We start from the raw sequence: 22,990 nt of genomic DNA on the forward strand, positions 1-22,990 counted from the left end.
CATTTTATAGGTATGCTCTGATAGATAATTTCGTTGCGAACACAATGATACCAAATTTAAATACGTGCGCCTTCAATTATTGTCAGGACAGTCAAAAGAGTGTACACTTTTTCGGTCTTACCGCGTAGGCGCGCGAAGTGCCGAAAGCATCTGGGGTATTGTTTTTTTTTGAGCGCCGAGAGCGCGAAAGTGTTAAGATATATATTAGTGTACTTGGTATTTCACAGTCATTTGCCTATATTGACTAATTTATTTTTTATTCTTTTTTTAGCTTTAATTTTTGTAAACTGCTCTCGTGTAGTTTATGATTTTGTCTGACTATTGGTTTACTTGTAAATTTATTGCTTAATTTATTCTGCAAGAGGAAAATAAAAATTTCCCCTTAGGGCAACATTATCCTGTTTTCTCCACCCTTCCATCACATGAAAATGTTAAAATAACTTAGTTTTCACAGCAATGTTATGATTGCTGTGATATTGAGAGATGTATGTTACAAATTGTATTTTCTTTCTAGTTCTGAAGATGTGGTTATTAGACTCAGAGGACAACAGCTTACACTGCCATATATTATTGCAAATGGGTTTCACAAACCCATTTTGGTTGAAGATACAAATGGGCTTGAACTTATCGTGCCCCACGACTCCTTTAATGTCCTTGATGTTGAGAATTATGTCGGTAAGTTTGCAAATGTGTAAATAGTTGTTAGTTTGTGATCTTATTGGTTGCATTTTCTGTATCCCATTCCAGAGGTCCACAGCATACTTTTTGTTATAATTTTACCTTATTTTGTTTGTAGGGAGTAACCACCTCCTTTTGGACCTAATTTTTTTTATTTTACAACTATTACTGAAGTTGTCTGAAGCTGTGACTTCAGTCTTTTTTTGTGGCATATATCTACTTTTAGGCTGTTAAAGGAGTTGGCTTACATTACTGCCACCTCTGGTTTCATTCTCTTTATTGACACCTCTTAGTTATTCATAGTCTGTACTATTACTGTACTATCCCAGACTTTATTTGTAACCGATTTATGCAAATCATTATAGTTGTGACTTTACTGAACAGGTATATTTCCTACCATATCTTTTACTCTACTAGGTTGTTATTTTGATTGTGCATATTTTTCATTGTGCATATCTGGGACCTGGTCTTCCAGTATCTGTGTATTTATTATGATACCGCTCGTCTCCTTTCGCGAGAGTACATTTTGAGTGCTTTGAGTCGGTTCCAATAATTTAGGTGAACTGAAGATGGTGTACATTACATTGTTGACTCACAATTGAGGATTCCAAGTTTGATTCCCGAAGAGGATGGATATGGTTGGGTACATTTCCTTTCACCTAACGCCTCTGTTAACCTTGCAGTAAACTGGTACCCATAAATTGGGCAACTGTTGTAGGGCTGCATCCTGGCAAATGTCAGTAGTTCAACATTTGGGGGATCTCAATATAAGACTAAAGTGCATACAGTACTACAGTATACACAAACTTCCTGCCCTCGACAAAATAAATATTAGTTCTTATGTATGGTAGATAGTGTTAATGTATTGACCTAATTCTGTACTGGATATACCCATAATATTTAAATAATGGGATGTTATTACAGTATTGCGACAGTCTGCATAGCCCTTACATTTATTTATTTATTTATTTATTTTTTTTTTTTTAGGCTCAGAACATGAAGTGGATGTTATTGATGTACAGAGACAAACTGATGTCAAGATGCAATTACATGAATTCATTGAGTATTTTTTAAGTCCCGCCAGAACGACAGTCCTTAATCTCATCAGCCTCGAGTTTTCAAACACCAGGTAAGTCAGCCATTTTTAAGCTATTTCACTTGGGTGTTTCTTAAGGCAAGATCCTACTGACATACGGATGGACTCTGTCTTGGTCAGGGCATATGAACATTCTGCACCAGCACAGTGGGAAATTTTGCAAGCTGTTCCTGCTAGAACTTATTGGAGCTAGGAAGATGCTGGAGAATGCTCAGTCCAATCCAGAATATAGACAGGAAAGTACCCCTAGTTTAATACTGAAAAACTTACTGAGTCACTAGCCCAGACTGCTAAATAATGGTAGCACTAACAATAGTGAATCCCTCCAGCTCAACCTTTTGTAGCACAGTGGTGTTAACTCAGAATCAAGGATCCCTGGTTCAATCACCAAATGGGACAGAAATGGTTGGGAGCACATCCTTTCACTGGATGCCACTGTTCACCTAGTAGTAAATAGGTACATGGGAATTAGGCAACTGTTATGAGTTTCATCCTGCAAAAAGTCAGTAGTTCAACCTAGGGAGGAGCTCGATACAAGCCTAAGTGCAGGCAGAACATGAGTGTGGCAGTAGAGCTTGGGCCTTGCACACGTGGGGTCCACGGTTCAAGTCCCCTACAGCCCAGCTGAATGGAATGTGTGTGGCGATTTTATCTGTTTTCTTTACAACCAGAAGTGTTATAATCGTACAGTGCAACCTTGGTTATCCAGACCAGTTGGTACTACCTGATAACCAGGTAACTTAAAATTCAGATAATCGAATTAAAGATCGCATGACGAAAGTTTCAGCAATTTTTATATTATATAAAAAATTATGTAATGCACATGTGGTAAAAATACCAGTACATAATGGCATTTTAATTGGAATGGATCAATGATTCACGCACTAGTACACTCACACACAAGGACACTCGTGATATGTTGATAACCAATTAAAATTGTGTTGGTACAAATTAGTATCCACCGCTGCTCACAGATAGCAATGGGGGGGGGGTTAACAACCATTAATAGGACATGCTCTGGTTAATGGGGCTAAAAACCAGAAATTTGTGTGTCTGGAGCATCCAAGAGTTTGGAAACTGGGTACCAGGATAATAGGAATTACACTTTATTGGCTTAGAAATTTATCTTCATAATTACTTTATCCTTAGAAGGCTCATCCTCTTCAATGGCAGAGACAGTCGAGTCTTTTAGCTGTGGTGGGAACTAACAAGTTTCTGTGTGAATTGTTTGTGGAGTCATTTGGCTATTTCGAGGCTTCACTTTCTGTGAACCCCACACCTGTCTGTAAAGCTTCACTGACTTTCAGGATGCTTTCCTGTGGGGTGGTGAATTGTTATTTGCTCGCTGCACCTCTGTGATGGAGGCCAGTTTCTGGCTCTGGTTCCTGGTAGGCCAAATGAAACTTTCAAGACTAATGTGACCAATTAGAATGGAGTAGTCATGACAAGATGGCTTCAGGAAACCACTGGTGCTCTACCAGAAAGAGGCGTTTCATTGCATTCAGTGTTGGGTAAATCACTTTTTATATCTTCAGTCTGGGCTGGATTAAGTATTCTCCAGTGTCTCCTTAGTACCAGTATGACCTGATGAGACTGAGAAGTTCCCTGCTTCTCGTGTGCATTGTATTGACCTGTCCTGACTGCAGCAGAATATAACCAGAGGTCATTAGGATCCTGATTTAAGGATCAACATTCATTGTGTACTGCTCAGAAAAGTTAATTTTGTGTGCACCTGAAAGCTTGTTTTTTGCAAGTATTCTATGTGATTTCCATGAATGTGATAACTTTTTATTTTGCTTAATTTCAGGCAGGAATGACTCGGTAGTAGATCTATGTAGCTAGATAAGAAAAGAAGCTTTTCTATATATTAATCAATATTTATATCTTAAACATTTTCAAGTTTGATCACATCTCTGTAAACGAAGCACCTTCGGGAGACATATCTTGTAACACTTTAAAATTTCAGGCTTGTCTTAACAACTGAGAGCTTTTAATTGATATTTAGTAAGTATTATTCATTTTGTTGATTACTCTATTTTATTGACTTTAATTTTTTCTTTATTGCAGTCTTAGTCAACTAGTGGAGCCGCCATATATTGTTCGTAAATTGTGTTGGGTGACCAGCTCGTGGCCAACGGATCCTCCACCTGGTCCACCTCTTTCTCGCCCTAATGTCTCAAAATATGCTCTAATAGGTGTAGAGAACTCTTACACAGACTTTCACATAGACTTTGGGGGCACATCTGTTTGGTATCATGTACTGTGGGTAAGCTATATAAATTTGTTTTAATTTATCTGTGTACTATTTTATAATTTTCATAACCCAATGTTAGAGGATGAAACCTATATAATCATGAGTAAGATCCATCATTGTTCACCAGGACTATATATGTATATATATATTCCTATGCCAAGCTCATGCCAGGTTCTTGCCATGCTAGGCAAATGGTGTTGAGAGAAATAAAGGAATGTAATTCAAGCCACCACTGATGAACCAGCTTGCAATTCTTTTACTTGAATTGCAATTGAAAGAATTGCCCTTAAAGGTCACTTGCAAGTGCTTATTAGTGACACTAGGAATGCCAAGTACTTCTCTATTACCTGCCACTACCAGCCACACTACTCCCCAATATCATGTGTTAATGTTTGCAGATGATGCAAAGCTAATGTGGAGATTAAGAGCTGAGGGGACACTATAGTACTGCAGAAAAATGTTGACAAACTTTAAGAGTGGGTAGATAAATGGCAGCTATAATTCAGTCCAAATTGTAAAGTAATAAGATGGGGAAACAGAGATTGAAGATCTATATTAATTTGTACCATAAGAGAAAGTCAAGTACTGAAAATTATTAAAAATACCTGGGAATGAATATAATCCCAACACTTAAACCAGAAGCACATGAGGGCAGGGTATTGTTAGTAGCATGAGGGAAGTTGGTCAATACAGGAACAGCTTAAAAATTCTAAAGAAGGTAGCTTTAAATTCATGTGCACTGCCTATTCAATTTGCATCTTGTGAAGAACAGAAGAAAACTTTAGAGGGTACAGAGGCTTGCAACTAGACCAATGCCAGAACTGAGAAGGCTCAGCAATGATGAGAGGTTATGGGAACTCGACCTTTCAACCTTAGAAGAAACGGGGAATATCATCACTACAAACATGATGCTAAAGTAAATAGACAAATGGACAAGGACAGTCTATTTAAATGAAGAGGAGGTAGGACAAGGGGACAGTGGTAGAAGCTATATATGCAGTCAAGTAGTAGAGGTGTAAGGAAATTCACATTCCCAATATGTGTGTTTAATAAAGTGGAATGTATTGAAAGAAAGATGAAAGTCAGTCATCTTCATCCACAACTTTAAGAAGAAATTTGACAGGCACTTAAACATCAAGAGTTGTAATTAGCATGCTAGATATAAACTCTTGGAGGTGGGCATAAATAACTTGACTGATGTATAAGCACTGGGTGGCAGCACCAAAATTTTGCAACTTTCTTCCCGATGAGATTTGCTCTTTAAACAACTGAATGTGTTTAAAAAATAGTTGCCCTGTAGCCATTTCCAACCATTCTTTTTTTAGCCAGTGCCCTTCTTGTTTGGCTCTTATAGAATCTGTCATAAGTACCCATCTGCTTTTTTCCTTCAAAGATGGTGGTCATGTGTCTAACTTTGAGAAAACATTCCCACTCTTCAATTTTTATTACTGTTTTTTTTTTTTTTCAGGGAGAAAAAGTTTTTTACTTAATCGAGCCAACGCCTGCCAATCTCTCTCTGTATCAGAGATGGATGAAAGCTAACAACCAGTCTGAAATGTTTTTTGGTGATCAAGTAAGTCATTGCCTGCTTATGAGGGTTGTCGGCTGAGCAGGTTGATGTGCTCACTACCCAGTATTGATGCTTGCTCTTTGATCTTGTACAAAATACAAAACATAATAGGATAATGTTGCTTTTAAGAAGATCATAGGAGGGATTTTATAAACTGAATGGAAAGGTAGAGAGAATTTAGTGCATAAATTTTTAAGATGAAGGATATGTCAATAAAGGGACTTGTGTGAATTATGATATGGTATGTGTGCCGGGTGTGGATGGCAGCAGGGGTGCCGGGTGTGGACGGCAGCAGGGGTGCCAGGTGTGGACAGCAGGCGTGTGCCGGCTGATCGATAGATTGATTGATTACATGGAAATATCCAGTAGAGCAGCTACTAGTAATTGAATGTTGGATGGTAGTAACATTCAACTCTCCTTATCCCCTGCCTTTCTTCCCAGTCACCCCAATGTCGCTTCTCATTCCATAAGGGTATACAGTATAGGATAAAAAAATCTCATACTGTATATACACACAAATTACATGTTATTTATATTTCTCATATTAATAGGCAATGTATTTTGGCAGCAGTCTCCCATGTTATTTAGACGTGCATAAGGATAATATGGCAAGACATAGATGTGAACTGGTAGCAGCAAGTCTGTCAGGGGGTTGGTGGATGCCACTGATGGGGGTCTGTCATTGTAGTGACACACATTGTCAGTTTTTGGCATTATTTATGGATGCTCGCATTAATGTGCATTGTATTTTCTATATTTGACTTTATTTGTGGTGAAATAGCTTTGATAGGCTAATATGGTAATATTAGTATACTGTAGTATTTTTTCCCTAGTGACATAGAGACTTCTTAGGTTATTGGAGGTGCACCCAATTAATCAGACATTCATCCTGTAAATGGGGATGGAGAAGTGGGTATTTATATTTCCAGATAACTGGGGAATCTGGAAAAAGGGGATCTGGATAATGGGGATCCCACTGTATGCACACAAACAGGTATATATTTATTTATGTATGTGGTATATACCTGCAGTCGTGCACCTTCATTCATATGCAAGGATAATTGTTTTTATTTTATTAAATTTCATTATACAGTACCTGTACGTGCTTTCTTACTCTGTTTCACTTGTTTCTTTAGGTTGATACCTGTTATCGATGTGTGGTGCATGCTGGTGAAACGATGTTCATCCCAACTGGCTGGATTCACGCAGTGCTTACACCTACAGATACGCTGGTGTTTGGCGGTAATTTCCTTCATTCTCACAGCATTGAACTTGAGCTTCAGTAAGTACATGTTCTAACATTAAAGTTTCACATCAAGTAGTTTTTTTGTGTGTATCATTGGTTCATATTAGAATTATCTCTTCGGCTAATATTACATAAAGCTAAACATTATTTCCATAATGTTTCATTGATAAATTAAGCTGACAAACTCATGTCGATACATGCTTAAAAATGAGGTTTATACATTAATGGGCCTTTGCCCATGGAAACAGTACTGTGGGAGATGGAACGGGGTGCTCTTTCTCCCACTGATGGTGCATTTTGTGTTTAGTGTTTTAGGTTAGAGTCTTATATCAAATGGATGTTGGAGGAGGAATCACTTGTAGATCTGAATGGCCAGGAGCAACATAAACACACCTTAAAAGGTGATCAAACTAGTTTCCATTACAGCTTTGATTTAGCTAAAAATGTGAAATACAATTTTGTTTATTACTGTGACAAAAAATTATCAGTTACAGTTTGCCTGTTTCTCTTTATTAGTCATGTTTGTAGTCAGTGGTATCACCTCCTGATCTGTGTTGATGGATACTTGAAGTAGCATTTAGTTTACATTTGAAAAAATTGTATTTATGTAGAATTTTTAGTGGATTGTGAATTAATATTGTGGTATGTTAATATTAATTTTGTATTGCTATTCTAGGATATATGAATTAGAAAAACAAATCAATGCCCCTGAGAAATTTAGATTTCCACACTATGAATCAGTGTGCTGGTATGCTGGCTCCAGATTGATGATGGAATTGAGGGATATGGGTGCAGCTGGAACCAGAGTCCCACCAATTATGATAGCTGGTGCTCGTGCTCTCACAGCGGCTCTCAGACAATGGGGAGGCGAGGTAATCTATATTTTTATTCCTCTTCCAATTAAATTATGTAATTATTTAATTTTCTGTTTGTGCTTATATTTTTGGTGTATATGTGTGTGCTTCTCACCTTGTGTGTATTTGCATGTGTGTGTTTGCGTGTGAATATTCATGTCATTGAGTAAAATGTCCAAGACAGAAAGGGAATAAATATGCTACCACCACTTGTGGATTTTGTGATTATTTATCTGACTTGCATTTATGTCTCATTATCAGTTTTTTTATATAGAATTTATCCCAATATTTATTTACTGTGTTAGATGTAATATATATTTATACACTATAATGAAATAATATAGCTGTTGTGACTTGCGTCTTTAGTTAACCTTGAAAAAACTAATGATACAAGTGTTTTAGCCGTACTGTATTCATTTTGTTGAAGTTCATATCTCATTTACTTCTCCCTACTCTTCAGAATGGTAGAGGTGGACTTGAGGCAGTTCCTCCAGGTATTCATCCATTAAAACTATTCAAAGATCTACAAAGAGAAATTCGGTGTGCTGAGAAACAGGTGATTGCTCTAAACCCTCCTAAACCTGAGCGCGAGTCCAAACGAAGAAAAAAGAAAGTGCTAGCTGATGATTTCATTGACTATACTAACCTGACCAGCTTTAATAATGTCCTGGAGGAAAGGTTGCCTGATAGAAAGGTCAAAGTTCTCAAAGTCAACTCACCTCAGGTAAGATCCTTTCTTTGTAAGTTAAGATTGACTGGCAAAAAGTTTGTCAGAAAATCATGCATAAACTAATCTATATACAGTATAGACAAAATATAGATGATCTGTATTTCTGTATAGATAAATATCCATGGAGCCAAAGATAGTCTTTGTTGTATTTCTTAAAATTTTTAGATCATTGCTTTTACACGTATTGTATTTTCTATTCTGTTAAAAATTTTAACCTGATGAATTCCTGAATCAGTATGTTTATAAAATTTTGCCTGCTCATTTCGATAAGAATATTGAGGAGGAATAAATATACATTTTTGGTTCTTTCAGGTGGAAATTGGAAGTAGAGATATTACTAACATAACAGATGACCAACAGCGTACACTTAAACTAACTCTTCCTAAGACAGCAACCTACCCATACGGTCTCAGTTTTACATCCTCTGACTATGGAATGAGCGGAACTCCACCTCATGACCCCGAGTATCCTCAGTTCAAGAATGAATATCCAAGTAATGTTAAGTAAGTACAGTATGTGGAATTTATCCCTGATCAAGCCAAAGGGTTTGTATTTAAAGTCTGTAAAATTTTTAAAGCTAACTTCTCGGACACATTCTGAAGTGTTCCATTCGGATGCTTCTTAACATTTTCGCTGAGGGATAATGCTATTTTCGTCCTAGACTCAATACACGTAGTTTAGGGAGGATGACAATGCCATCCTAAATTTAAATATTTAGGACTCGTTGTCTCTCTTTTAATAAGGCATTAGATTTTTGTTGCGGGGAGGGGGTGGGGTGGAATTATTTAAAGAATAAGGTAAATTTTAGTCAAGATGTAATTTATTACTAACAATTCCTAGTAATTTTGTTATTTAATTTTGCAATATTTAATTTAAATACATAATACTTAAACATAATTTTGCAATACATTAGTACCAATCTTCATGTTTTTGTTATACAGTACTTTAATTTATTCCAGAACTGAGTATGACTGGTCAGATAGTCCTGGCATTAATCCCTACAAGTTGGTAGATCCAGGTGGCATGCGAATGAAATTTGGACGCACTGGCAGCACCGACTCCGATGTCTCCACAACACCAGCATCTGCGAACACAGTCAGAGTTAAACTCGAGTTCGTAACAGTTAGTTTATAGTTTTTATTATTAATGATTTCAAGCAATTTTGACAGTTTCTTTTAAGCTAATTTCCTTTTGTAATGTTGGCAAGCCATTAAACTGTCAGAAAGCTTTTGATACAGTCCCTTACAAAAGACTATTATACAAGATGGAGAGAGAAGCAAGGATAACAGGAAGGCACTGGACTGGGTACAGGAGTATGTGATGGACAAGAAACAAGGGGTCATAATTGGAGAGGATATGTCGGCCTGGAGAGGAGTGAAAAGTGGTGTTCTACTGGGCTCTGTCCTAAGATCATTGCTCTTTTTAATTTATATAACTGATATCTCAGAGGTAGTGAGCTCATACATGTCATTGTTTGCAGAAGATGCAAAGTTAATGAGGATAGTAAGAACTAAAGAAGACTGGACTGTAGGTTTCTACAAAAAGACCTTGACAAACTTCTCGAGTGGGCAGATAAATCGTTGCTGGATTTCAATCCAAATAAGTGTAAAATAATGAAAATAGGTTAGGGAAATATGAAACCTGTACTGTATTTAACTATACCATAAGGGGAAGGTAATTACAAGAAACACTAAGAGAAAAAACATGATGGTAGACATAATCCTAACACTAACACCAGAAGCTTGTGTGAACAAGGACAAGATCTGCAGCCTATAGGCAGTTAGCAAACCTAAGAACATTACCAAAGAATCTAAACAAGAGGGGCTCTCAAGTCCATTCTCGCGTTCTATGTGAGACCATTACACGAATATGCAGCACTGGCATGGAACCCATACCTTGTGAAGCATAAATAGAAACTAGAAGGTGCAGAGGTTGTACCAGAATTGAGAGGACTATGCTATGGGGACAAGTTGAAGGAACTCTCCTTCACAACCTGAGAGAGAAGAAGAAACAGAGGGATATGATTACTAAATACAAGATCCTGAGAGAAATAAACAAAGTGGACAAAGAAAGTCTATTTAAATTAAAAAGAGGTAGGGCAAGGGAACATCGACGGAAGGTGAACACCCAATTGAGTCAGAGACGTCTGAAAGTTCTCTCCCTGTGCAGGTGGTTAGCAATTGGATTGCACTGAAGGAAAAGATTGTTGAAGCCAATTCCAGCCACAACTTTAAACAAAGATATGATGAAAATGTTAATGTTGAGAGGTAATTATCAGGCCAGGCATAAGCGGCTAGGAGACGAGGCATAAAGAGCTAGATCTCGATACCTTGGCGTCACTGATAGGTAAGAACTGAATTGGGACATGTGATGTAATGCATAAATGCTTCTGTTTGTCTTGATGCGTATCAGCTGCTGTTGCTGCTTCCATTCCTAACTACTTCAATTTTAGCATAATTGCATTTCCTGTCTATTTATTTCAAACGCTTTGATGGTCTATCCCCTTGCCATTTAAACATTTGGAATGTTTAAGGTCTACAAGTCTCTGGAGGCCCCGCCCACTCAGTGATACCTCAGGTGTTTATAATATTTGTGTTTTCTAAGTTACCTTTATGTTATATCTACATTTAGTGCCAAAATGTTAGCAATTTAATGTTCTAGAGTATAAATGTCAAAAAAATAGTTGTATCGATAACAGAATATGCGTGATGGTGCTAAGTATGCGAATGTTTTGAACATTTCAACATTATTTTTCAACGTAAATTAAAAATATAAATATCTATGTAATTGGAGAGAAAATGTGCATATGAAGAGCAAATTATGATCTTTAGGGGTGGTTGGTGGAGATAATGTCTAGTTGGTCCTCCAATAAAGTCCGCCCTCAGTGTGTTCGTGTATGTTAAGTGTCTTGTCATGAAAGGGCAAATAGAATGGAGCATTTGCAACATGTTCTCTCAATATGTAGATAAACTTAAAATACACTCAATCTGCCATATAAAGGTTCTTAACACACAATTGGTCCCACTTTTTGTCCTGTACCATCATGATTGTAACTTAGTAACTTGATACTAAACAAAATTTATTCCTAATGGAAACAAGTAATAAGCTCATCAAATAATGGAGTTCTAGGGTGAAGTTTAAGATCAACTGATGCAGGATAACAGCTCTTAGTTTGCAGTTTCATTAGGAACATCGGTGACTTTTGTAATGAAGGCCAATCATAGTTTAACTCTTGGGTTGTACAAGGGGTTACACAAGACATTTTCTGTATGCTCACATAAAAATAATATTCAAAACAAAATTTTTGTCTTCCTATATTGTTAAAAACCATGCCCTGATATTACCATTCAAATTCCCAAAAATCATTAGTTACTTTTCAAGATGGCAAATATTTACTGAAAGCCTCAATTTCTGATTGGGAATTCAGTGTACTGGCAGTAGTTTCAAATTTTGCAATGTACCTAAAACATCATATGATGTGATGTGCACAACAGGTTGAACATCTTAGTATATTATGTGCAGTGCGAAGGTTTTTAAAAAGAAAAAAAGATTTTAAGAAATTCAGAGATTGGATGACATGTTAATTTGATACAAATAACTGCTAGAATTTAATTGTAAGCAAATCTTGCAGTTGCTTTAGGTCTTGCAGTAGCAGTCTGTAATCCTCAACCAATATCTTTCTGGGAATAATAGGAAATGACATTGCAGATGAAGCTGCAAAACTTGCAACTAAGCGAAGAAATATAGACATTTATATACCATGAGTCTATCACAGATTAAGAAAGTAATTTGAAACAGAGCAATGCAAAAGATGTACAGTGACCACAACACAGCAGTTGCACCATCAGGATCTGCGGGTTGGTACAAGACTTCAACCAACTTCGAACCACTTACTTTGATGAAAGGGAGCAGTAGAACAACAGAAGTACAATTACATCACATCAGGCTTGGCTACCCATGTGCATGGATAATAGGCTTATAAGTTCCAGAAGATGAGAGGAAATGTCGGCACTGTGGAGAAATACCCGACAGACCACTGGAACATTATCTAACACAGTGAGAGTGTAAAAGACTTGGTGTAAATTCCTTACATAAATTTCACAAATACACAAGTGAGGGTTTTTATCCAATAACTTTCTTATTAGTTTTGCATTATAGTATCTGGAAACATGGACATGTGAGAGCTTATTATCTTGGATTATTTACATAGATCAGAAACAACAGGAATCCAAGGGCCAATCTGTTTGGGATTCTTTGCTTGCTACCTATGTCCACTCTTATATTTCCTCGTTTACTAGGAATGTTTTTTTGTATAAGATACTCCGTAACCCAGTAAAGTACTTTCCCAGGCATTCCTGCCTGCTTATCTGTATTATATAATGGTATCTTGGGAATGGTGTCTTAGGCATCTTGGCAGTCTTAAGAAAATGCAGTTTATTCATGGCTTCTCTATCCTGGAAAATGTAAGTCACATCTGTTACAGAACTATCAGCTTCATCAGACATGACTTAGCCACTCTCAATTCATACTGCCTCTGCATTACAAAGTTTATCCTTTCCAGATATTACGCAACCCTCTTTCCAGTTACTCTCTAGGATTTGACAGCAAAGAGCATTTTGTGCAGACAATAATGTAAACAAATGCCAAGATGAGAGTAGACTTCAAATTGTAGATAATGTTTTTGTTAATAGTTGTGACAAAGTATATGTTTGTGAAACATCCCATTACAGTACTTAGATGCAAGGATTTATGAACGGAAATATTGCGTACTGTGCTGATAATGCCAACACTGCTTGTCACACACAGGAACCAGGACCCACACCTCATGAACTTCAAAGATGCTAATCTCCTCAACCAAAATGAAAACAACATTAGGAGACAATGTATAGAGTCTGCTGCCATCAAACAATTCAACACCATCCAACAGGCTGAAGGAAAATTCAACATTACTAGCCCTCTCGCTAAATTAATGCTTCATAAACATAAATTGTAATACATAATTCCTTGTATCTGTTTTGTCCCTTTATAAGCACTAGCCCTGTGTATCTGTTACATTAGTGAAGCCTATATATAGGATGTATATTAAAGTCACCAGTCTATATTTTAGGATTTACCTATCCCTATTCTTAAGTATTGGTACCATATTTGCATTTCTCAGATATGCGAGAGCTCTCATTTCAAGTGTGATAGTGACCTCCAGTTATGGTTTACATAGTACTTCCAGCCACTTAGAGTAGTCATTGTGATATCTTGTTTTACTTTTGATATACAGTACTGGGTATCTAATTACATCAATGCCTCCTTATCTCTTCCTCGTGCAGCATGATGCTCCTCAATATCATTTCTATTCTACTTTTGTTGCCTGTGTTTATAAAAATTCATAATTCATTGTGTCGGGGGACAGGAAGCCAGAGTGTATTCATTCACATTTTTGGCTTTTTATCAAGTCTTACCCCCCCCCCCCCTCCCCAAAGGCCAAATTACTGACCCCAGATCAGGATGCAACCCCACAAGAAGCTGACTAACTCCTGAGCACCTACTCACTGCTAAGTGAACAGAGGCATTAAGTGAAGGCAAATGTGCCCAACCATTTCTGTCCCACCCGGGATTCGAACCCAGAATTCTTGATTGTGCGGTGATAATGAACCCGACTGTACTACTGGGACCCTTAACTTAGTTTGAACTTCGCTCTGGTTTGCTTTTTAAACCTTATGGAACCTCTTGCTGAGTTTTCAGTTTCTTATCATTCTCCATGAGGACATTTCTATCTTTCTTTAGCCTGTTAACTTAGGACTGTACAATTAATTTTCTCCTAGTTTGACTGGTTGACTGTGTTCACCACGGTGCTTTACTCCCTATACCTTTTTATTCCAGTCCTTTGTTTCCTTTAGTGCTTGTTGAGCATGGATTACTGAACTCTTTATCATCGATTTCCTCCCTGAACATGATGTTTCTAGACTAAACATTTCTAGATTATGTATTCTATCAGCTCTTGCTGTCTTCCTCTTTGGGCTGCTCTTGTTGGATTTGCTGTAGGAAAGCTATTAGCTTTGTATTACATATACAGTATGTGCACTTGCCTAACTGTATTCACTTAGCTGTGCTTAGTGGGTTTGAGCTTTCTGCCTTCTTTCAAATGTGCTTAATTATCAGTGTTTATGGGGAGCGAGATCTGGCAATTTGGTTCCCACCCTTTTAGTTGTTGGTGCCTGGGGCTTTTAGATATCTTTAACATTTTAGTTGTGGGTGTGTAATTATGTAACACTAGTTACAGGTCGAAGACCAAGTTCTTGGTGTTCCGTCTTCCTTATATTCATTATCATTTAGTTTTGAATCTTATAATGGTATTGGCATACCATTATTTCTGTGACTCATTGTAGAACATTTTAGATTCCTAATTTCAGCTATCAGGAGTATATGTTTGGTTAGGTAGGGTTGGTGGAATAGTTTTTGCTGTGGTGTCCACATAGTCTTGTCTAGTCTTGTCAATGCTTTGAGACTAATTTAATTATTCTGGAAATTTCCATCATAAAATGTGATGGGTGTTACCACATGTTACATTCTTTTTAACACAAGTTTTTGTATCTCTACAGAGCTGATAATGCTGAAATAAAGACACACAATGAATCTGTATATGACTTCCACGAAGATGGTGACAGTGATGAGCGTGAGCCTTCTGGTCTCATGATAGACGAAAATCCACGTCGGAAAGGAGCTCGTATCCAACCCCAAGAGCCTTTGAAGATCAAGCTTAGTTGTGAGTGTCATACAGTTGTCAGAATGTAATGATTATGGGAATCTTTTTTTTTGGGGTGGGGGGGTGGGGGGAGTACCAGGCTTCAGACAGAGAGAGAGAATTTTAATGGCCATGTACCTTATATGGGAGGTTGATGATTAAGGGTACTTCAAGAACAGGTAATAGTACAGAGGGCAAATTTACCAATTTTTTTTTTTTTTGCTCTCTTTTTTTATCATCACATTCTCATCTTTCTTATAACAAATAATACATGTTTATGCATATTTACACTGTATAAATAATGATTTTGTGTAAATAATTATGCAAAAAAACTATAAATTTGTTAAATTTTTGTATTACTTGAAAACACAGGGGAGGGGGGGGGGGGCAGCAAAAATGCAGCTATATTGTTATGCCATGTGTTAAACTTATATAATCACTCCTGAACTGGCTTTGAAGACCTTGATGCTCTTGGTTTACATCATTCTCTTGGCTTCAGACCACCTGTCCACCACCAGCAGTTGGCTTCAGGCTGCAATGCTGTGTAAATCATTGATAAAGAGCAGCATCTAAATCTTCATGCTTAGAAGGTTTCAATGTATTATCACTTCTCTTTCTACCACTATTCTCCATTTTATTTACAACTATATGATATGATTCCTTTGCTTTTTTATGTAAAAAAGCATTAGTACCAATGGCATATACTTCTGCCAGCAACTTTCTTTCCAAGCCATGATCATAGATTTCCTAATAACTTGGCCTTATTACCTATAAGGCCAAGTTATTAGGAACTTCCTTACCTATGGTAAGGAAGTTCCTCTTACCTTTGTCTTGCGTATAACTCTTACCGCACAACTTGCAAATATTGAAAGACAAGCCAGTGAAACTCAAGTAATGAGGGTCAGACCATACTGGCACACAAAGAAAAATCACAATCAGTAAGCATTTCCTCACAATAGTGTTTCTGAAAAGCATCGTATAAGCATTTATGGTACCAGCGCCAGTTCACTTGCCACCCGACAAAGGGCATTTCATTACATTCATTGCTTGGCCTTTTGTTCCTGTTACTAATTAAATAGTCATTCAAACTGTGACTTTTATGACCTCAAAGTCGAGACTTCAATACCGAATATATCTTGAGGCTATAACTGTGTAATTAAGTACTGTATAATTAAAACTTGTAAAAATTAGTGCATGTATTACTTATTACATTTATTATGAAAGGATACTAGCACCAATAAAAAATTTTTTAGAAGAAATAGTGTGATACATTATTAAACAGTATTGTTTTAAAGCACTGTACTTTATCTTTATTAGTGACTGCGGCAGATGTAGTATGTGGCGAGACGGTGGATGTGGCAGAAGAAGTGGAAGTAGCTCCATCACACAACACGGCTCACAACGGTATTGATGAACTTCTCAGAGCATCTGCGTATGCTCCAGACTTCAATGAGGATTCTCCTGCACGTATGGATGACTTGGAGTAAGTGTTTTATACTGTCATTATCTCTACTCCTAAAAACTTAACACATTACTTTAAGTATAATTGCCTGGCTGTGGTTGAGAGGACACTAGTGACATGTTACCTAAAAGTATTTCCATCTTAAATGTTTATACTTTGGCCCCCCTGGAATTCCCCACTTTTAATGGAATTGTTACATTTCCATTATATAATTTCACTTGACTTAAAAGTTATCAAAAGGTTTTTAAAGGAGCATCTGTAACATTTGTTTAAGAATTGTACATGATGATTTTGCTTCTTAAAAGTACAGATGTTGTTATTGCACTCAAGAATGTGAGAAAGAAATGAGGGCTGCCATGAATAAGAACACAGAGGAAGTAGAAGGGATAGGCAGGGCAAGATAAAAATGTATACTACATTATATGTAAGGTAAAAAATTTGAGTATGAAAATATTTATTGAAACAGCAGAGTAAAGATGGTGAAAATGGAGCAGATAAAGGGGCACAGTAGTGCAATGTATGCCCTAGTAATGAATCGTCAATGGCAATGAATTGTCTGCACAAGTCTGGTGTGAGAAAACATGAGGTTTATGATTAGTTTGCAGGTAGCTCAGCTTGACTGAAAATTATGAAGACAAAACTTCAGAAGTATGAGGCAGAGTAACCATACATGATACAATCACATCACAAATTTGTTAAAAAGGAATTTGATATTAAAAAACACAATGAGTGCTCCAACGCTTGATAAACGTCTTTGATACATTTCTACCTCTAGTAACACTTTTTGTAAGGAGTTGTCCTGTATGATAACTCTTAAGATAATGCAGCTGCTTCACATGATGGTAGCATTTGACAAAGCACTTACTTTTTTTTTTGCCTGATCAAAATTATCAACCACACTAAACAGTTTTGAATAGGGAAGCACAACTGATAAATCTGGATAGTACTGTATGAAAATAGGATTATAAACATTCAGGGACGATGCCTCGCTTCTAATGCTACCTTCTACTCTTTTACACAAGACAGTTCTCACTCTTCTCAAACATTTTTTGTGCTTTAGCACAAGGCACAAAAATGTGACTTGCCTGTTGCTTTGATAGTCAACCCAGATTGTTGAATTATGTACCCATATTTCAAGTGCTTTATTAAGTTCTAACATTGAAGCCTTTTGAAGTACATATTTAAAGAGAAGCTTGCATGTGGCTACCCTGTCAGGGAACGTAGTTTATAGAAAGAACAAATTGTCAGACATACAGGTATACAGTATGTTTAAAAAAATGTTTCACTGTAATTTTCCCTTTCTCAATAGTAGTGAGAGTGGTCGAGCATCACCCTCTACGAGAGAAGCCATTGCAGGGATGCTGAGTATGAGCCGTGTTGTTCCGAGTGGACGCACGCCTTCCAGAAAGTTAAGTTCAGCCAATTCTCGCCAGCCCAAACCTAGACGGCGATATGATGATGATGAGAACATGAGTAAAGTGCATCAAGATGAAGACTATGGTAAGTAGAGTGTTATGTTAAGTTTTCTTTAGTAAAGTTGAGCTTGTTTTGAAAACACCTTTAAGGGATCAAAAAGGGTTATCATCTTCCTCTATTATATTTCTGCACATAAACACAATTCGCTTGTGCTTTATGAAGTTACGCTTGATGTGTGTATACATTCTCTAGGACTTGTTGCAGTCTTTTAGGGTAAGCGTCTTGTCACTTCTTTCTCTTACTTTAATTCATAATTTGTTAAGCTTCACTTAATATTTTGCTAAATTTTGTTTGTGTTCTTCCACCTAATAATAATGTTCTCATCGTTAATTTCACCTGGAGTTCATCTACCGAGGCATGCCTGTTATTTTTTCTCCAGTTCTGTCTTATAATAATAATAATAATAATAATAATAATAATAATAATGCTTGTAGTTGTAAATATCAGCAAGCAGGCCAATACATATAGCTACTTTGCTCTTGGAATGTTATCAAGTATATTTCAGTTTCTATCAATGTGCAAGCTAAATACAGTAGTCTTCCAGGCTTGGTGCCTTCTTTGGATAATTACATATTTGTAAATGTGCAACTAAACAATAAATATTTTTAATGTTATCTAGAAGCTAATCTTTGTGTCCAAATTATCAGTGCAATAAAGTGACCCCCACAAGGCAGTCTGTTACCTGACTTACACTATTATATAATTAAATTTTAAGAATAGTGATCCATGAATTAACTCCATATAAATGTAATTAATATAAATCCATAACTCAGAGGAGTTCCTACCTAATAATGCCGGGCTGGTTTTGAATGGTATCCCTTAACTAGTGCCACAGTTGACTGTATTGAAGGAAGTGAATTTGTGGCCGTTTGTAGTGTGCTTCAGAGCATTCCTCTTCCACAGGACTACAATTTGGATTCACTTGGATTGCACAATGGTGGTCTACTACCTTAACAGAGGGCTTTAGTTGCTCCCTTAACCCGTGTGGGTGGTTTCATTTCTGTATTTATTCTCCAGATTTAGTCCTCTATACTGATCGATGGAATGGGAGGTGGATGTTCTTTCCTTTTGGATTTGGCAGTCTTTTTACAAACTTATTGTGATAGACAAATGGTCTGTTTGCTAGGGGGGTGCATCATACATTGTGTCATGTTGCTGTGTTGCCATGTTATTTGTGTTTAATTACTATTTCCCAAGCTGTTGCTCTTTCCATCAATCCAGTTTGCTTGTTGCCTTGTTCAAAAGTCGGGTTATTTGTTTGTTGGCTCAATTCTGCTAGACTAATGTGCCTCAGTGTTCACATAATATGAGTATGTGATAGCAGCAAGTATGCTGCTATTATTGTACCTCCTCCTCTCTCAATATCTACAGCTAATATTCGGACTTAAGGTTTCTAGCAGTGTTGGATGCTCCTTATCCTTGCTGGGCCTGTGGCACGCTTGGACACCTGTCCAGTCACCGAGTTCGTCCTTCCCCAAACCCTGTGTTTTCAACCTCACGCCATGGGTCAGCCCTTCCTCTGTGTTCCTTTATAATCTATTCCTTTTATCCCAAAGACAAATTCCTCTTAGGAAGCATTAGGAGAATGCCCTGTGGAGCGAATGAGAGCCAGCTCAGAAATCAAGCATTGAATGTAATTAAATGCATTTTATTCACTGGTTTTAGTAGCTCCCTGTGCCTCTTTCCTTGCCTTCCTTTACTCTAAGGGTCGTAGGTTTTGGGAGAACAGAACATATGTAAGGCAAACAGGCAAGTTGATCACTTGGGTCAGTAGAGCTGCCATCTGGTGGTGTGATGGAGATTAGTGCATGGTTTGTTGACATAGAGCCAACTGCCTTTTCCCTTGATTTCAATCTTTTCTTACTTTAACCAAAAATATGTTTAGTCTTCCTCATGGCCATCCCTTCTAAAAGATTACCTGGAGAAAACAGTTTTTCAGAAAGAAAGAAAATGATTGAACTTGCTTTTGAAGTGTATTCAAGATAACATCCCACTTTTATATATATATATATATATATATATATATATATATATATATATATATATATATATATATATATATATATATATATATATATATATTTTATATTTTATATATATATTTTATATATATATTTTATATATATATTTTATATATATATTTTATATATATATATATATATATATTTTATATATATATTTTATATATATATATTTTATATATATATATATATATTTTATATATATATATTTTATATATATATATATATATATGCGAACAAGCCTGAATGGTCCCCAGGACATATGCAACTGAAAACTCACACCCCAGAAGTGACTCGAACCCATACTCCCAGAAGCAACGCAACTGGTATGTACAAGACGCCTTAATCCACTTGACCATCACGACCGGACAAAATGAGGTGATAGCCGAGGCTATTTGAACCACCCCACCGCCGGCACTCGGATAGTTATCTTGGGCATAGCATTTTACCAAATCACCTCATTCTTTGGGGCACACGTGAGGAACACAAATGCGAACAAGCCTGAATGGTCCCCAGGACATATGCAACTGAAAACTCACACCCCAGAAGTGACTCGAACCCATACTCCCAGAAGCAACGCAACTGGTATGTACAAGACGCCTTAATCCACTTGACCATCACGACCGGACAAAATGAGGTGATAGCCGAGGCTATTTGAACCACCCCACCGCCGGCACTCGGATAGTTATCTTGGGCATAGCATTTTACCAAATCACCTCATTCTTTGGGGCACACGTGAGGAACACAAATGCGAACAAGCCTGAATGGTCCCCAGGACATATGCAACTGAAAACTCACACCCCAGAAGTGACTCGAACCCATACTCCCAGAAGCAACGCAACTGGTATGTACAAGACGCCTTAATCCACTTGACCATCACGACCGGACAAAATGAGGTGATAGCCGAGGCTATTTGAACCACCCCACCGCCGGCACTCGGATAGTTATCTTGGGCATAGCATTTTACCAAATCACCTCATTCTTTGGGGCACACGTGAGGAACACAAATGCGAACAAGCCTGAATGGTCCCCAGGACATATGCAACTGAAAACTCACACCCCAGAAGTGACTCGAACCCATACTCCCAGAAGCAACGCAACTGGTATGTACAAGACGCCTTAATCCACTTGACCATCACGACCGGACAAAATGAGGTGATAGCCGAGGCTATTTGAACCACCCCACCGCCGGCACTCGGATAGTTATCTTGGGCATAGCATTTTACCAAATCACCTCATTCTTTGGGGCACACGTGAGGAACACAAATGCGAACAAGCCTGAATGGTCCCCAGGACATATGCAACTGAAAACTCACACCCCAGAAGTGACTCGAACCCATACTCCCAGAAGCAACGCAACTGGTATGTACAAGACGCCTTAATCCACTTGACCATCACGACCGGACAAAATGAGGTGATAGCCGAGGCTATTTGAACCACCCCACCGCCGGCACTCGGATAGTTATCTTGGGCATAGCATTTTACCAAATCACCTCATTCTTTGGGGCACACGTGAGGAACACAAATGCGAACAAGCCTGAATGGTCCCCAGGACATATGCAACTGAAAACTCACACCCCAGAAGTGACTCGAACCCATACTCCCAGAAGCAACGCAACTGGTATGTACAAGACGCCTTAATCCACTTGACCATCACGACCGGACAAAATGAGGTGATAGCCGAGGCTATTTGAACCACCCCACCGCCGGCACTCGGATAGTTATCTTGGGCATAGCATTTTACCAAATCACCTCATTCTTTGGGGCACACGTGAGGAACACAAATGCGAACAAGCCTGAATGGTCCCCAGGACATATGCAACTGAAAACTCACACCCCAGAAGTGACTCGAACCCATACTCCCAGAAGCAACGCAACTGGTATGTACAAGACGCCTTAATCCACTTGACCATCACGACCGGACAAAATGAGGTGATAGCCGAGGCTATTTGAACCACCCCACCGCCGGCACTCGGATAGTTATCTTGGGCATAGCATTTTACCAAATCACCTCATTCTTTGGGGCACACGTGAGGAACACAAATGCGAACAAGCCTGAATGGTCCCCAGGACATATGCAACTGAAAACTCACACCCCAGAAGTGACTCGAACCCATACTCCCAGAAGCAACGCAACTGGTATGTACAAGACGCCTTAATCCACTTGACCATCACGACCGGACAAAATGAGGTGATAGCCGAGGCTATTTGAACCACCCCACCGCCGGCACTCGGATAGTTATCTTGGGCATAGCATTTTACCAAATCACCTCATTCTTTGGGGCACACGTGAGGAACACAAATGCGAACAAGCCTGAATGGTCCCCAGGACATATGCAACTGAAAACTCACACCCCAGAAGTGACTCGAACCCATACTCCCAGAAGCAACGCAACTGGTATGTACAAGACGCCTTAATCCACTTGACCATCACGACCGGACAAAATGAGGTGATAGCCGAGGCTATTTGAACCACCCCACCGCCGGCACTCGGATAGTTATCTTGGGCATAGCATTTTACCAAATCACCTCATTCTTTGGGGCACACGTGAGGAACACAAATGCGAACAAGCCTGAATGGTCCCCAGGACATATGCAACTGAAAACTCACACCCCAGAAGTGACTCGAACCCATACTCCCAGAAGCAACGCAACTGGTATGTACAAGACGCCTTAATCCACTTGACCATCACGACCGGACAAAATGAGGTGATAGCCGAGGCTATTTGAACCACCCCACCGCCGGCACTCGGATAGTTATCTTGGGCATAGCATTTTACCAAATCACCTTTGATTTGTATGGGTTCGAGTCACTTCTGGGGTGTGAGTTTTCAGTTGCATATGTCCTGGGGACCATTCAGGCTTGT

General features: G+C 38.2%; 1 protein-coding gene across 3 annotated transcripts in view; it reads left to right on the forward strand.

The window, feature by feature from the left end:
• LOC123766737 (lysine-specific demethylase phf2) overlaps positions 1-22,990 on the forward strand; it is a 40,926-nt gene that overhangs the window by 10,300 nt on the left and 7,636 nt on the right. For 2 of the 3 annotated variants that reach the window (XM_045756051.2, XM_045756053.2), the window contains 13 exons: positions 515-675; positions 1,666-1,807; positions 3,842-4,040; positions 5,497-5,601; positions 6,735-6,880; positions 7,521-7,716; positions 8,159-8,422; positions 8,741-8,931; positions 9,388-9,540; positions 13,235-13,417; positions 15,022-15,185; positions 16,482-16,647; positions 17,936-18,126. In XM_045756051.2, coding sequence (XP_045612007.1) covers positions 515-675; positions 1,666-1,807; positions 3,842-4,040; positions 5,497-5,601; positions 6,735-6,880; positions 7,521-7,716; positions 8,159-8,422; positions 8,741-8,931; positions 9,388-9,540; positions 13,235-13,417; positions 15,022-15,185; positions 16,482-16,647; positions 17,936-18,126 — 2,261 coding nt within the window. The remainder of the gene's footprint in view (positions 1-514; positions 676-1,665; positions 1,808-3,841; positions 4,041-5,496; positions 5,602-6,734; positions 6,881-7,520; positions 7,717-8,158; positions 8,423-8,740; positions 8,932-9,387; positions 9,541-13,234; positions 13,418-15,021; positions 15,186-16,481; positions 16,648-17,935; positions 18,127-22,990) is intronic. The other variant, XM_045756052.2, reaches the window with a different exon arrangement.

Source organism: Procambarus clarkii, chromosome 60 (assembly GCF_040958095.1).
Source record: "Procambarus clarkii isolate CNS0578487 chromosome 60, FALCON_Pclarkii_2.0, whole genome shotgun sequence".
NCBI lineage: Eukaryota > Metazoa > Arthropoda > Malacostraca > Decapoda > Cambaridae > Procambarus > Procambarus clarkii.